This window comes from Neolamprologus multifasciatus, chromosome 8 (assembly GCF_963576455.1).
Source record: "Neolamprologus multifasciatus chromosome 8, fNeoMul1.2, whole genome shotgun sequence".
NCBI lineage: Eukaryota > Metazoa > Chordata > Actinopteri > Cichliformes > Cichlidae > Neolamprologus > Neolamprologus multifasciatus.
This window is the reverse complement of record NC_140446.1, coordinates 2,497,978-2,510,634: the sequence shown is the minus strand read 5'-3', so window position 1 is coordinate 2,510,634 and position 12,657 is coordinate 2,497,978. Positions and strand designations below refer to the sequence as shown.

Below are 12,657 nucleotides of genomic sequence, written 5' to 3'. Positions count from 1 at the left end.
AATAAAATTAGAATGAGGCCATTTGAAAAGAGTTTAAAACCTCAAAACTTGAAATAGTTTAAAAACAAAACACATTAAATGTTGATATCAGTAACATTGCTTTTTGAAAATGTTTACATTGTTTCAAAACAGCTGGGGGAAAGGAGGCATTACCTCTTCTATTAAAAGGTATCCTGTGGAGTTTTTGTCAGCTCTATACAGCAGCTCCTAACAAACAAACAAAGCCATTAAAGAAGAAGACTGGTGCCTACAAAACACAGGTCAAGTATTTAATGTTGTTTTATGAAAGAAAATGCATTCAACAACATGACATACACATTTTGAATTTTTGCTTCTTAAAGAATTTTAGTTGCTCAACAGTTAAGAATTTAAATGGGTCTAGTTTACATTTCATCATCACAAAAAGAAGACGGACGTAAATGTTTCAAGAAACAAAGAAAATGAAACAGATCTATCTAAATGAACATTACAAGCGACGGCAAACTGAGAAATAAACACAAAAAGCAAATACAAGAGAAATATCAACTGGTCACATTTTACGTGTTAATTCATGCCTACTTTTATTTTAGCACTCTTTGTTTTAAAGGCAACTTAATTTGTTTGTTTTAGTCTTTTATTTATTTTTTGTTGGGAGCTCTGGTCCTCCACAGTCATAATCATACTCTTTGACATTACACATACATGACTGATTACCCAGTTGCTAACAAATACACTCAGTCAGCTGGAGGAACCTTTACACCCAGAATTACACTGCTTTTGCCATTTAAATTACAATGCTCATGAAAAATCTTGAAAATGAAAAAAAAAGTCATCAAAATTTTATAAACTAAATTTTAAAAACATTGAAATACACCACTGAATTAATCTGATATCGAGTTCTGCTCACTAAACTGTGTCGTTCAGAGTTTAAAACTGTTCCCAGGCGAACCTGATGCCCAAAATAAGCACTGGTTCAGCAGATACATCCAACATACTGGTACTGGTAAAGCTTTATCTAAGGTGCTGCTGATTTATATCCATAATGAAACAAGTATTGCATTTTTATTCAACTTTATTAAAGATCCCACTCACTGTGTTCGGTTTAGCCGAAAACAGCTGCTGCCTTCTGCAGAAATCAAACCTGAGGGTTTTCTGCCAGAAAGGTTTTCTAATATATCGAGTTTGTGTTTTAATTGTGTCTTCAGTGGTTGACAATGCAGGTAAGCACGAGTGCTGCAGATAAATTTAATGCTTCAGTCACACAGGCGTAGAGACCTGTGGACAGCCCCAAATACTCATGACCTCCAGCAACCACTAAATCAAGTGAAGTTCATATTTTCATTTGCTAGGTGGTTGGCGACTGGTTGTGTAACTGAATCGTCTCAGATTGGTTGCTGGTTGTGGACCTCCCCTACCAATTGGCAGGTAACTACTCTTCAGTGGTCAGCACCTGGAGATCAACCCAGACTGGGTATATGTAGCAGGATCCTCAGAGCAACTCCAGTCCTACTCACCTTACTGTACAATTCAGATCTCATTATGTCTCTTTACTCTCCATCCTTAATGTAGTGATGGCTATCCTCAGGCATTGGTAACATGCTGAATTCAGTACTTCAATAAGAAAACTTGATGGCAGAATTCAAGAGGGTTGTCTTTGTTTAATCCCTGAGAATTAAGTCTGCCATGTATCACGTGTTTCTGCAGATCGTCTGCCTGACAAAGACATCTTCTAACTGCAGCTGTCCTTTTAACCTGGCTTGAAAATGGCATCGACTTCCCAGTACCTGGTGACTACCAGCAGCTATTGCACTCTAGTCTTCTGTCTGTGATTAGTATAGCGCCATTTCTGGTGTTGTTCTGTGGTGCCACTGTAGACACCCTGAAGATGGTGTCACGTCTATGCCAGGCACCCTTGACAGCTGACAGGAGGTGAGTAAGAAGTTTGGCACTTGATGGAGTGTGGAGGACTGACAGTCAATGCTTGACAGTTCACCAGAGAATCCTTAGCTACCAACTTTCGTCAAGCATAAATATAGTGGAAAACAAAAAAGAGATACTTGGCCACAGCTTCTGTTGTCTCTCCACAGAACTTCAACAACAACAGTTTGATTGTGTCCGCATGTGTCTAAATGTTGTGTTCAGTCCTGGATCATGAGGAAAATGCCAAACACATTATCCCAAAAGCCTGGAGAGACGAGGCAGTCATGCAAGATATTCGTAGCAGGAAGTCATGATGACAAAAGGCAGCGAGTCTACCTGAAGCATGACTATAACACTGCTGGAGCTCTAACCAGGTAGGCTAACTTGTGGCTGTGGAGAGATTTGAATGAATAAGGCAATTATTTTTTAGCTTTTTTGGTATCCCTATATCCCAGTGTAATAAATACAAAATACAAGATAGTTCACTCACATGAAAAGAAATTGAAATTTTAATTTCAAATTTAGAATATAAGAATTTAAAGGTCACAATGGTCCATGTATAAAGTACAATATAATGAGAAACATCTGCTTTTTCTATTTTTCAAGTTTACACATAACACCGACAAGAAACTGAGACTTTCCGCCTCAAAGTAAAATTTGCGCCAATTAAAATGTCTTGCAGCTGTAAGGCACAAGTTTTACTACTGTGATACAAGGAATCAAGAAGTAAGTACCAGTGAAACATGATTGTTTATTAACATAAACACTCAACTATGATCAGTAAATAAATTGTGAAATAGTTCACAAATTCAATAAAAAAATTAATTTGCTGGGACAGAGGCTACTGGGGCGGTGCTGGCCGGGACTGGAAATAGGAACTACTGAGCAGAGTGCTGCTCGGGCCTGGAATCGACTCCATGGAGCCAGGAGGGAGGAGGACTGGAACTGAGGACTGCCGCTGCTGACGGGCAGTACGGAAACGAATAAGCATCCCCATAGTCTCCTGCTGAAACATTGACCACTGTTCCTCTGTGAGCATGCCCACCTCGGTGCTCAGGTATTGACAGTACATGACTCGGTTGTTGCTCAACCCCCCAACGGCTGCCTGCAGGGACTCCATAGCTACCTGCAGGGACCTCATAGCCGTCTGCAGTGACGACATGCTGTTTGGGATTTGAAGAACTGCCTTGTTGACGCAGCGGCTGGCGAGCTTGGCCTTCTTGCCCTTTAACTTTGGGGTTTGACTGGAGGGAACAGGAGACGGAGACCCAGGACGACTTGATGACCTCGCAGGCTCTTCGTCTCCTTCTTCTTCTTCCTCTTCCTCCTCCTCCTCTTCCACTCCGGTATTGGTGGACTGTGCCCCTTGAAGCTTTTTAAACACAAGCAAACAAACATTAACATAAATATCAAATGCATACAAGGCAAGTGCAGAAATTTAATAGCACATTTACTTTTGCTTAACTACTTCCCCTGCTGCTGAAACGCCTTTAAACAGAGCAGTTACAAGGGAGAAAAACAAACAAACAAAAGGGCATATTACTCTACCTTTCCCAGGCTGCTCCTGCGGATGGTCATGTGCTTGTCCAAGAATTTGAACATATCTGAAGTCCACCGCTGCCTGGCTGTCAGTGGTCGTGTCGCTTGCTCATTCTTCTTCTTCCTTAGTTTACCATAGACGGTCCGCATGTTGCGGAACCACCCCCAGAGGAAGTTCCCTGAGCACAGTCGAAAAAAAACACAAACATAAATGTCCCGTTTAAAAAAAGATAAAAAACGTTAGAGTGTTTTAAGATACTGAGCATCAACAGAAATGACAGAAACATAGCTCACCGGTAACTCCTAGCTCCTCGGCCTTCTGATCCAGCAGCTGCTCTCGCCTGCGCTTGTCCTTGAAGTCGCGTGCTGTCTGGTCGTAGAAGAACGGGTGAGCTGCAAACCACTCTACGAGGTGGTCTTCCTGTTCGGGCGAGAGAGTCGCCTCTGGCTCCATCCGGATCCTCTTCTTGGCCCCGGGCCAATGCGACACCATTGGCTTTTCATCTTCTATCTCCAACTCTGGCTCCCCGGTCACAACTCTGTGGCCAACACGTCCGTGCAGGCTGGCTGAGGAGCCCGGCTCCAGCATTGTGTGTGACACGTTGGCAATGAGTGACAGCGAGGGGTCACTGTTTTCATCTGAGTCCTTCTGGTATTGAGAGGTTGCTAGAGTGACGTCCGAACTGGAACTGGCAGGCAGGCACTTCTGCCATCTCCCTCTTCCCTTCATGGATCTACGCGCAGTCCTCCTTTCCATTGGCGGGATGCTGAATCTTGACACGTTTTTTTGCATCATGTTTGGTGACTGGCTGTAGACTTGTTGGCGCTGTCGGCACACCTGTATTTACAGTTAGAGGTCAAGTGATTAAAAGCTCTGAAGGTCGCCAACCAGTCCCGCTGACCGCTCGGCAAGTAGTTATTGAGTGTCTGCAGAGTGTCTGTGTCCACGCAAACTATGGGTAACAATCTGCTAGCAACCAAACAATAAAAGTCTGCTAGCAACCAAAGCAATCGCTATGAGGTTTTTGGTGCAACACAACACACCTCTTTGCCATTAATTTTAGCTCGTGACAGCCAGCAACCACTTGCCAAGCAGTCAGGGATTACACATTTTACCCTAGTGACCAGTGGTTGGCAGGATGATAGTCAACTGGTCTCTAGGCCTGTGTGACTGGGGCTTAAGGCAACAAAAAAAACTATATACAGTTTCACATTGTTGGTCATATAATTAATAAAATTATATTCCAAGTTTAAGTACATTAAACCTTATTTAAAACTATATATAGCAGAGTACTGGTGATTTTCTTTTGGTAGAAATCCAAGGCCAAATAAAATTATATTCCCAAGAAAGTTTGCTTCAACTCAAATCATGTCAAACAAATTCTTTTAAATAGTAAACACAGAAATAGATACATTTCACAGTGGGATTAAGGCTCACTCTAATTTGTAAAAGTCTTGTCTTTGACCCATTTAGTCACCAAAGCCTGTAGTGGCTTTCTTGATCATTATGACTTCCAGGAAGCTAACAGAAAGTCCTAAAGGCGATCTTCTCCAACTATCTCTCCTGATATAAATTAACTGAGGTCTAATTTCTTACCTATAAGTACTGATTTACCAATGATAGATTGTATATTACCCCAAGTACAACTATTATCACTGTTTTATATTTATGTAGCAATTAATTGTACAAAATAATGGAAATGTGAACAACTGGGGAAACATTATTAACATGTCCCCATGTGTCTCAGACTTCCCTGTCACGTAAACATTTCTGCACTACCAAACTGTTTCTCTTTTACATTAACTTTCATGTGTCTTTTCAGTTTTTCTGATCATGTAAAGTTCTTCCCACACACTTCACAGCCAGATGGTTGTCTCTCCCACATGAAGTTGCATGTGTCTCTTTAGATTGCCTCCTCGGTTGAATCCTTTGCCACAAACACCACAGCCATATGGTTTCTCTCCAGTATGGACTATCTTGTGAATCTTCAAACTTTCGTGATTAGTAAATATCTTACCAAAGACATCACATCTAAACAGTTTTTCTCCTGTGTGAATTTTTATGTGTTTAGTGAAAGTAGAAGAATGTCTATATTTCTTTGTACAAATCTTACAACAGAAAGGTTTCTCTCGTGTGTAGATTCTTATTTGATACTTAAGATGAGTGTTTTGGTTAAATCTTTTGCCACAAACCTCGCAGCTATATGGCTCATAACCCAATGGCCTCTCTGCTGTGTGGACTTTTCTGTGAGCCTTGAAATGCATCTTCTGCTTGAATCTTTTACAACAAACATCACAACTAAATTGTTTCTCTACTGTATGGACACTCTGGTTTCTTTTCAAATCTCCTGAATATGAAAATCTTTTGCTACAAACATCACAACCAAATGGTTTCTCTCCTGTGTGAACTCTTGAGATTAGATTGATTTCAAAATCTTTTTTCACAAACATTACAACCAAATGGTTTCTCTCCTGTGTGAACTCTAATGTGTGTATTAAATTGTGCCTTTTGGTTAAAACTTTGTCCACAAATATCACAGCCCAATAATTTCTCATCTGTGTGGAGTCTGATGTGTTGAGTAAGATTAGACTAATGTCCAAATGTTTTTTTTTTTCACAAATATGGCTACTAAATGGTTTCTCTCCTGTGTGGACTCTCATGTGTCTGTCAAGACTATACCGCTGTCTTAAAGTTGTTTCACAAACATTACAGCCAAATGGTTTCTCTTTGGTGTGGTCTGTCCTCTGAGACTCTACATTTTTCCTCACTGTATGAGATTTCTTAATTTCCAAGCTGGAGCTGGAGGATAATTATTTTGAATGGCATGTCATGTGTTTTTGAAGAGACTGCCTTTGGAGAAACTCTTTATCACACTCTGAGCAGCTAAAGGATTTGTTTAAAATGTTAAATGCCCCCTGACTTTTTATGCCTGACTCAAGTTCCCTGCTCACCTTCCAAACATCATCACTGTGTCTGGTTTTAGGTCCAGAATCTGATACAGGCTCCTTCCAGTCATCATCATCATTACTCACTTCAGTCTCAGAAGAGTCTGAAGCCTTTACATCAGTTTTTGGTTGTAAATAAATGTGTGTATCAAGGTTCCCTTCTGATTCTGGTCCTCCACAGTCCTCTTCATCAGGCTCTGTTTTTACCTGTTTAGCTGGGCTGCTGGTCAGAGGCTCCATCTCACTGTTGTCTTCAGTTTGGCTTTGATGAAGCTGCAAAGACTGAGACTTCTCTTTATCATCATCTTCACTCTTTACAGTAACAATAGTGAATGGGAAAGTGGTGACATCAGTCACCTTCAATCCATTATGCTGCTCTCCCTCCTGATTGGTCCAGAGTTCTTCCTGTTCCTCCTTTATCTGCAGAGACTCTCGGTCCTGCTGGTCCAGACCAAGGCTCCATTCAGGGTGATCCTCTTTCATCTCCAGCAGCTGCTGAACTTCTGCAGAAAACAGCCAAACACGTGGAGTTAAATTATTATAAAGGCAATTGTAACACTGGAGTATTCTAGGAATCCGATAGAAATTAGAAGAAAGAATGAAACTATACTGAGATGAGTGAAAATCTTTAGCAAGCTTGTGTTTCTAGTCGGTTTTCAGCCTGCAATAAAAGAAATGCTTTATCATTGTACTTCCAGTGAGTGTTTTAAAAGAAATGCTGTCAGGATGGAGTTTGTGAAAGTGAAACAAGTTGGGTTTTTTTTCACTTTGCTTCACCAGAGTTTATAAGAGAATTCCTGCTTCAAAGCCATCATATAAATAATAATTTAAAGGTACAGGCCATAAAATTAGATATATATGTTATACTCATAAATATAGAGTATTGAATAATGTGTAATTATGTCTTCCAGCAAAGAATGAATCAATTACAAAACCATTACAAAATTACATGTTTTAAAGCTCAGTTTTTAAAACCTCACGGTGTAACTACAGCCCAGCAGCTCACAGTTTGCCAGGCATCAAATATTTGATCAGGTTAGAAAAAAATAATTCTGAGGCTAACAAAGATTTGAATGGGTACATGAAGCTGAGGATCGGGATTTTTTCAATTATGAGTAATACAAACCATGCAGCAGTATATTAATGACTAATTCTGAATGGATTATCTCCTGAGTGACGTTTGGTCCAATTAGAGCATCTTTCTCCTGCCATGTGATTGCATTTGTCCCTAAAAATCGTGAACCTTCATGTTAATTTTTATCGATGGGATAACAGCTTCACTGTGTGTTTGTATTATGCTAACCATAGCTCTGTAGCTAGCCACCACATCCTTATATACCAGCTAGCCCAACTTCAGCAACCCTACAAACGTCACTGCTGTTTAGTTTTCTGTCTTCATTTATGTTGGAAGTGATAACAGAGCTGTATGTTTTTAATTTTTCAGAAATTTTTCAGAAGTTCAAACTTCATAAATCCTGTTTCTCATGGATGCCTGGATTTGAAACTTTATTGCAGAGCAGCCACACGGATCATTTTATTAAAGATGAAAGAATTTAGACAGTTTTTATCTCTCAGTGTTTGTTTGGTACCTGAAGAGGAGTTTGGACCCGGAAATGACTAATGACCTCAGACTTAATAGGCGGAGAGCTAGGATTATACACTTAACTGGGAGGGGTAAGATGACAGAACACAGCTGACTGCAATCTACTCTGTCCCAGGAAATATATTTAACATACTGATATAAATACATAAAGAATGTTAACATATTCATCACCTGAGCTAACTGCTCAGTTTAGTTTAGTTTTTTTTTTCCAGTGTGGCCACCAGTTGGCACTGCATTATATGTGCGTTTAAAAAAACAGATTCAAATGGTCACTAAATCCAATTCAGTCCAATTAATTTTTATTTGCCTCATACATAATCACATAAAGAGGCTCAAAGAACTTCACAGGCATAAAAACAAACAAACATAAGAAATGAGGTCACTTACATATTAAAACAGAAGTTTAAACAAACAAGCAAAACCATTAAGAACACACAGACACAACACATTAGGAAAAATAAACTGCATATAAATTATAACTCAGTCCAATTCAAGAGAAACATGCCCATTTTTTCTTTGTATGACTTTGTCATGGTTACATATCCATTAGCGCTATTTGGCATGGACTTGACTTGTAAACTGAAAACTGCAAACTGCAAAAACAAACAAACAAGACAACAACAACAACCACCAACAACAACTTTTATTTGTGTGTTTGCTAATGGTTTTTTCATAACCTTCCCTGTCTTTCTCATTATGTTTGGTGCACCCCTATGATATGCTGCTATGGCAACGAGCTGTGGGCAGTGACAGAAGTGAAATAATGACACTGCAGATAAAAGTAGAAGAAGAAACAGGACTCGTCTGAAGGATGTCTCTGCTCTCTGTGTAAGTGTGCAATCCTGTCATGCACCTCCTGGGGAATGTAACTACATGTCAGGTCAAAGTTGCCAACTAATGTGATTGTTCTGTGCAGCACTGTTGATTAGTGAGAGAATAACAATCGCTGTCTTGATACAAGGAATAATAATTACAGCATCAACATGACGACTCACAAATACCAGCAGATTCCTGGAAGGAGAATGCTGAAAGTACAAAGAACGGGGGAAAACTAGAGGGAAAAACATGTTTTTCTGATTTATTTCAGTTGGCTGGCACTACATATGAAACACCGGGACAAACCACAACTAATCCATAATGCACCAGCACAAGTGTAAATGCCAGCAAAAAATGTCAGCCACTTATGTAGGTTACGTCACCTGCTCCCCACAGAAATCCAAATCAGCCCTTAGAGACAGCGTGGGCTTCTGTGCTTAGACTGCTGCACCTTAAAAGTGGAGCTAATTTGATGCCCTGCTCCACAGGCACACAAAGGCACACAGTAAGAAGTGGTGTGTAAATGTGTGAATGTGGCTTGTAAAGCAAGTAAAAAGTAATTTGAGTGTTCAGTCAGAAGAAAACACTGCTATGGTTACAGTTCTGCTCAGAAGTTTCCATCCACTCATCAAGGCCATGAACACCATGGTGATTTTGGCCTTTTAATGAGTGATGCCAAAGGTTCTGTAATGTCTTAAGTTGTCAGGATCAAAGCCTGTTCAGATTCAGAGTCATCTTTATTTGGCCGAGTTTGTGCATACAGATGAGGAATCTGACTCTGGTTCCCTTTGCTCTCTGTATACAAAAAGAAACCATTTTAAATAAGCAACATATTCACAAGGAGACATAAATATGAGGATACAAGTAACAGAAAGTCTTAAAAAACTATACAAACGTCTGTATACTGGTGAGTGCAACCTTGATGAACCTTAGATATTAATTTTAAAAGTGCAAATTGTGTAGTACAATGTGCACATGGCCTGAACAGTGGGTTCTTTCAGTGTCCATCCAGCCTGGGGGAAGAAGCCATTGCTGTGATGACTGCTTTTGTAAACAGTGCTCTGTAGAAGCTGACCTAAGGCTGCAGCTTAAACCAGGATGTCTAAGGATCTGCAGAGATCCATCCATCCATCCATTCGCTTCCACTTCTCCTTTTCAGGGTCGCGGGGGGCTGGAGCCTATCCCAGCTGTCATAGGGCGAGAGGCGGGGTACACCCTGGAAAGGTGGCCAGTCTGTCGCAGGGCCAACACACAGGGACAGACAACCATTTGTGCTCACATTCACTCGCACATTCACACCTAGTGGCAATTTGGATTATCCAATTAACCTATCCCCACAAGATCTGCAGAGATGTTTTCTATTAACTTCTCATTAATGATCATGATTGATGACAGCTGGTAGTTTCTCTTTGCAGCATAAAAAGGATTTGTTTGACACCGCTCAGTGGACTGACGGATACTGAGAACGTAGGGAAAGTACAAAGAATTCGGTTCTGAGAAGAATGATAGATTTACAGAAGCTCGCTCGGAGCCATTTTTAGACAGCTGCAAATTCCAAGATCAATACGCAAGTACAAATTATTCAGATGTGTCACCACTTTGGTGTTGAAGAACTGTCAGACTCAGAAAGGAGGACTATGGTTAGGATGTTCAGGAACAGCCCAGGAACCATCGAGGCTCATACCTGCCACGAACTGGAAACTACTGTAACACCAGCACAACTGTCCACAGTGAAGCCAGGGTTACAGGGTACCGAGCCTCTGCTCCAAAATCAAAACCTTCAAGCTCGACTGAAATCTGCAGCTGCCCACGTGGACGAGCCAAAAGCCTTCTCGAGAAAACTTTTGTGGTCAGACGACACAAAGATTGAGCTGTTTGGTCACAAATACAAGAGTCAAGCTGAATTCAAACCTAAGAAGACTGACTGTCAAACATGCTGTGGCCCATTTCCTGCCAGTAGTACTGGTATATAACACAACGTGAATGGAATAATTAAGGAAAACTACCTCCAAATCCCTCAACTTCACATCAGATCAACAGCTTGATGGTTCAAGCTTGGACATGGTTGGATGTTTCCGCAGGAGAACGATCCCAAACACATCACTGGTTTTGAAATGGATAAAGCAGGCTAGCATTAAACATCTGGATTTACGTGGCTCCGACCTCAACCCTATTTGAGCTCTATACTTAAGAGCTGCTCTGTGCCAAGAAACAAACCAATTTAAAAACAAAAATTATGCCAGGAAGAGTGGTCAAATATTCAGTCAGAATTATGCCAGAAGCTTGTTGATGGATATAAAAGCAACAAAAAACTGAAGTGCAGTTTGTTAAGGGACATTTAACCAACCAAAGGTTTATATTTTATGTTTATATTTGAATCTGTATGTATATTTTTGACCCTGTGTGGATGAAGAGGGGAAAAAAAACACGCATTAAAATACAATCATTCCACACTGCAAAAGGATCAGATAAACTCCATATCACAGTGACATCGTGACCATGATGAGTGGATGTAAACCTGTAACCACAGCTGTAGATGCATAATCAGCCCTCCACCCTGAAGCAGATCGGAAACTGGGGAAGATTGGATCGCTGCACTCCTCCTCGTAACCAACCTTAACTCACACCGGTGTTACTTGTGTCCTACGAGCTGGATAATGTGAACTAATTTAATGATGTGAAAAAAAAACCACCCAAAAAACCACACACGGCCATCCCTGTCTGGTGTTAGCAGCTAGCCCGTTTCCTCCACATTAAATCTGTCGTTATTCTCACCGGAGGTTTGGCTGCCCTCGTCTTTCTGCTGCTGATGGACTCTGAGCGGGTTAATCTGCTGCATCTCCTCGAAGGACAGACTCTCGGCGCTGTGCTGCTGCAGATAATCCGCTCCATTCATGGTGTCCGCAGATATTTTCTGCTTCACAATAAACTGCAGGCTCCTTCGGAGTCAGCACAAAAGATCACAGTCGCACACTTACACGTCACTGCTGCTCGGGTCCTGCGTCTACAGATGACGTCATGCGTTGTAACTGGAGACGTGTAAACATGAATCCGATAATAAACTTGTTAGTTATCTTAGCTAAATTTTATTTTCACAAATGCAAATACAGTAACAAAAAACCTAATTTTAAACATTACTATAATTATGTTTTATGTTACATAAAATTGATTAGTGGATCACTTAACAAAAAGGCTATGAAAACTATTATTTGTAGTAATTACAAATTATTTGAATGTTTGTAATTCTTTGTATTACACCCCCTGGTATATGTTAATTTTGTTCTGGTTGTATACATGTTCTGTATACTGTTTCTTAATAAAGTTTAATATTTAAAAAAAAAAAACATGAATCCAATAATAATAACATGTCAATAAATTCGTATTATTGTAATTTTAAATAAGTAATATAATCGAGTTCTAAACAGGATAACTTTTCTATTCCAGATTAATTTCAAAATTAATCTTAGTTTAAAAGTATTAATATATCTGCACAAAAATACTTTACTGTTCCTTTAGGTGACATCTCTAAGATGAATGGGCGTGAATTAATAGAATAAGGTATTGATGTAAGATGCAATCATGCTAGGCGAAGGAGTATTACTGATGTAGTGTTTCACAGTGGATTTTTTTCAGTAATTAGAATATTGGTCTTGGTTGTGTTCAGAGTCCCTGGGTGCGTCTTGAGGGTCACTGTGGTGCTGGTGTTCTGTTTGTTCTTGGTCTCAGCGGTCTGTAGCGTTTGCCAGAAAACATGTTTGGCCCTGCTGAGGGAGATGAAGGTACCAAGGAATTTGAAGGTTGGCACCCCTGATGCAGAGGGGGCCAGGTCTGCACCGCTGCTCCTTTGTTTTCCA

At 40.3% G+C, this 12,657-nt stretch overlaps 1 protein-coding gene across 4 annotated transcripts; it reads right to left on the bottom strand.

The window, feature by feature from the left end:
• Window positions 1–2,392: 2,392 nt before the first annotated feature.
• On the bottom strand, window positions 2,393–11,873 carry LOC146512102 (uncharacterized). Of its 4 annotated transcripts, none has more exons than XM_085170491.1 (6): window positions 11,579–11,873; window positions 6,742–6,887; window positions 6,391–6,666; window positions 3,733–4,276; window positions 3,448–3,617; window positions 2,393–3,271 (listed from the first exon to the last, which is right to left on the bottom strand). In XM_085170491.1, exons 1-6 carry the CDS (start codon window positions 11,697–11,699, stop codon window positions 2,741–2,743), a joined length of 1,788 nt encoding a protein of 595 aa, XP_085026617.1. In that variant the 5' UTR covers window positions 11,700–11,873; the 3' UTR covers window positions 2,393–2,740. The 4 variants fall into 4 exon arrangements, with proteins under 4 accessions (XP_085026617.1, XP_085026619.1, XP_085026616.1 ...); XM_085170493.1 differs by having other exon boundaries at window positions 6,592–6,666; window positions 11,579–11,847; XM_085170490.1 differs by having other exon boundaries at window positions 6,391–6,887; window positions 11,579–11,869.
• Window positions 11,874–12,657: the final 784 nt, after the last annotated feature.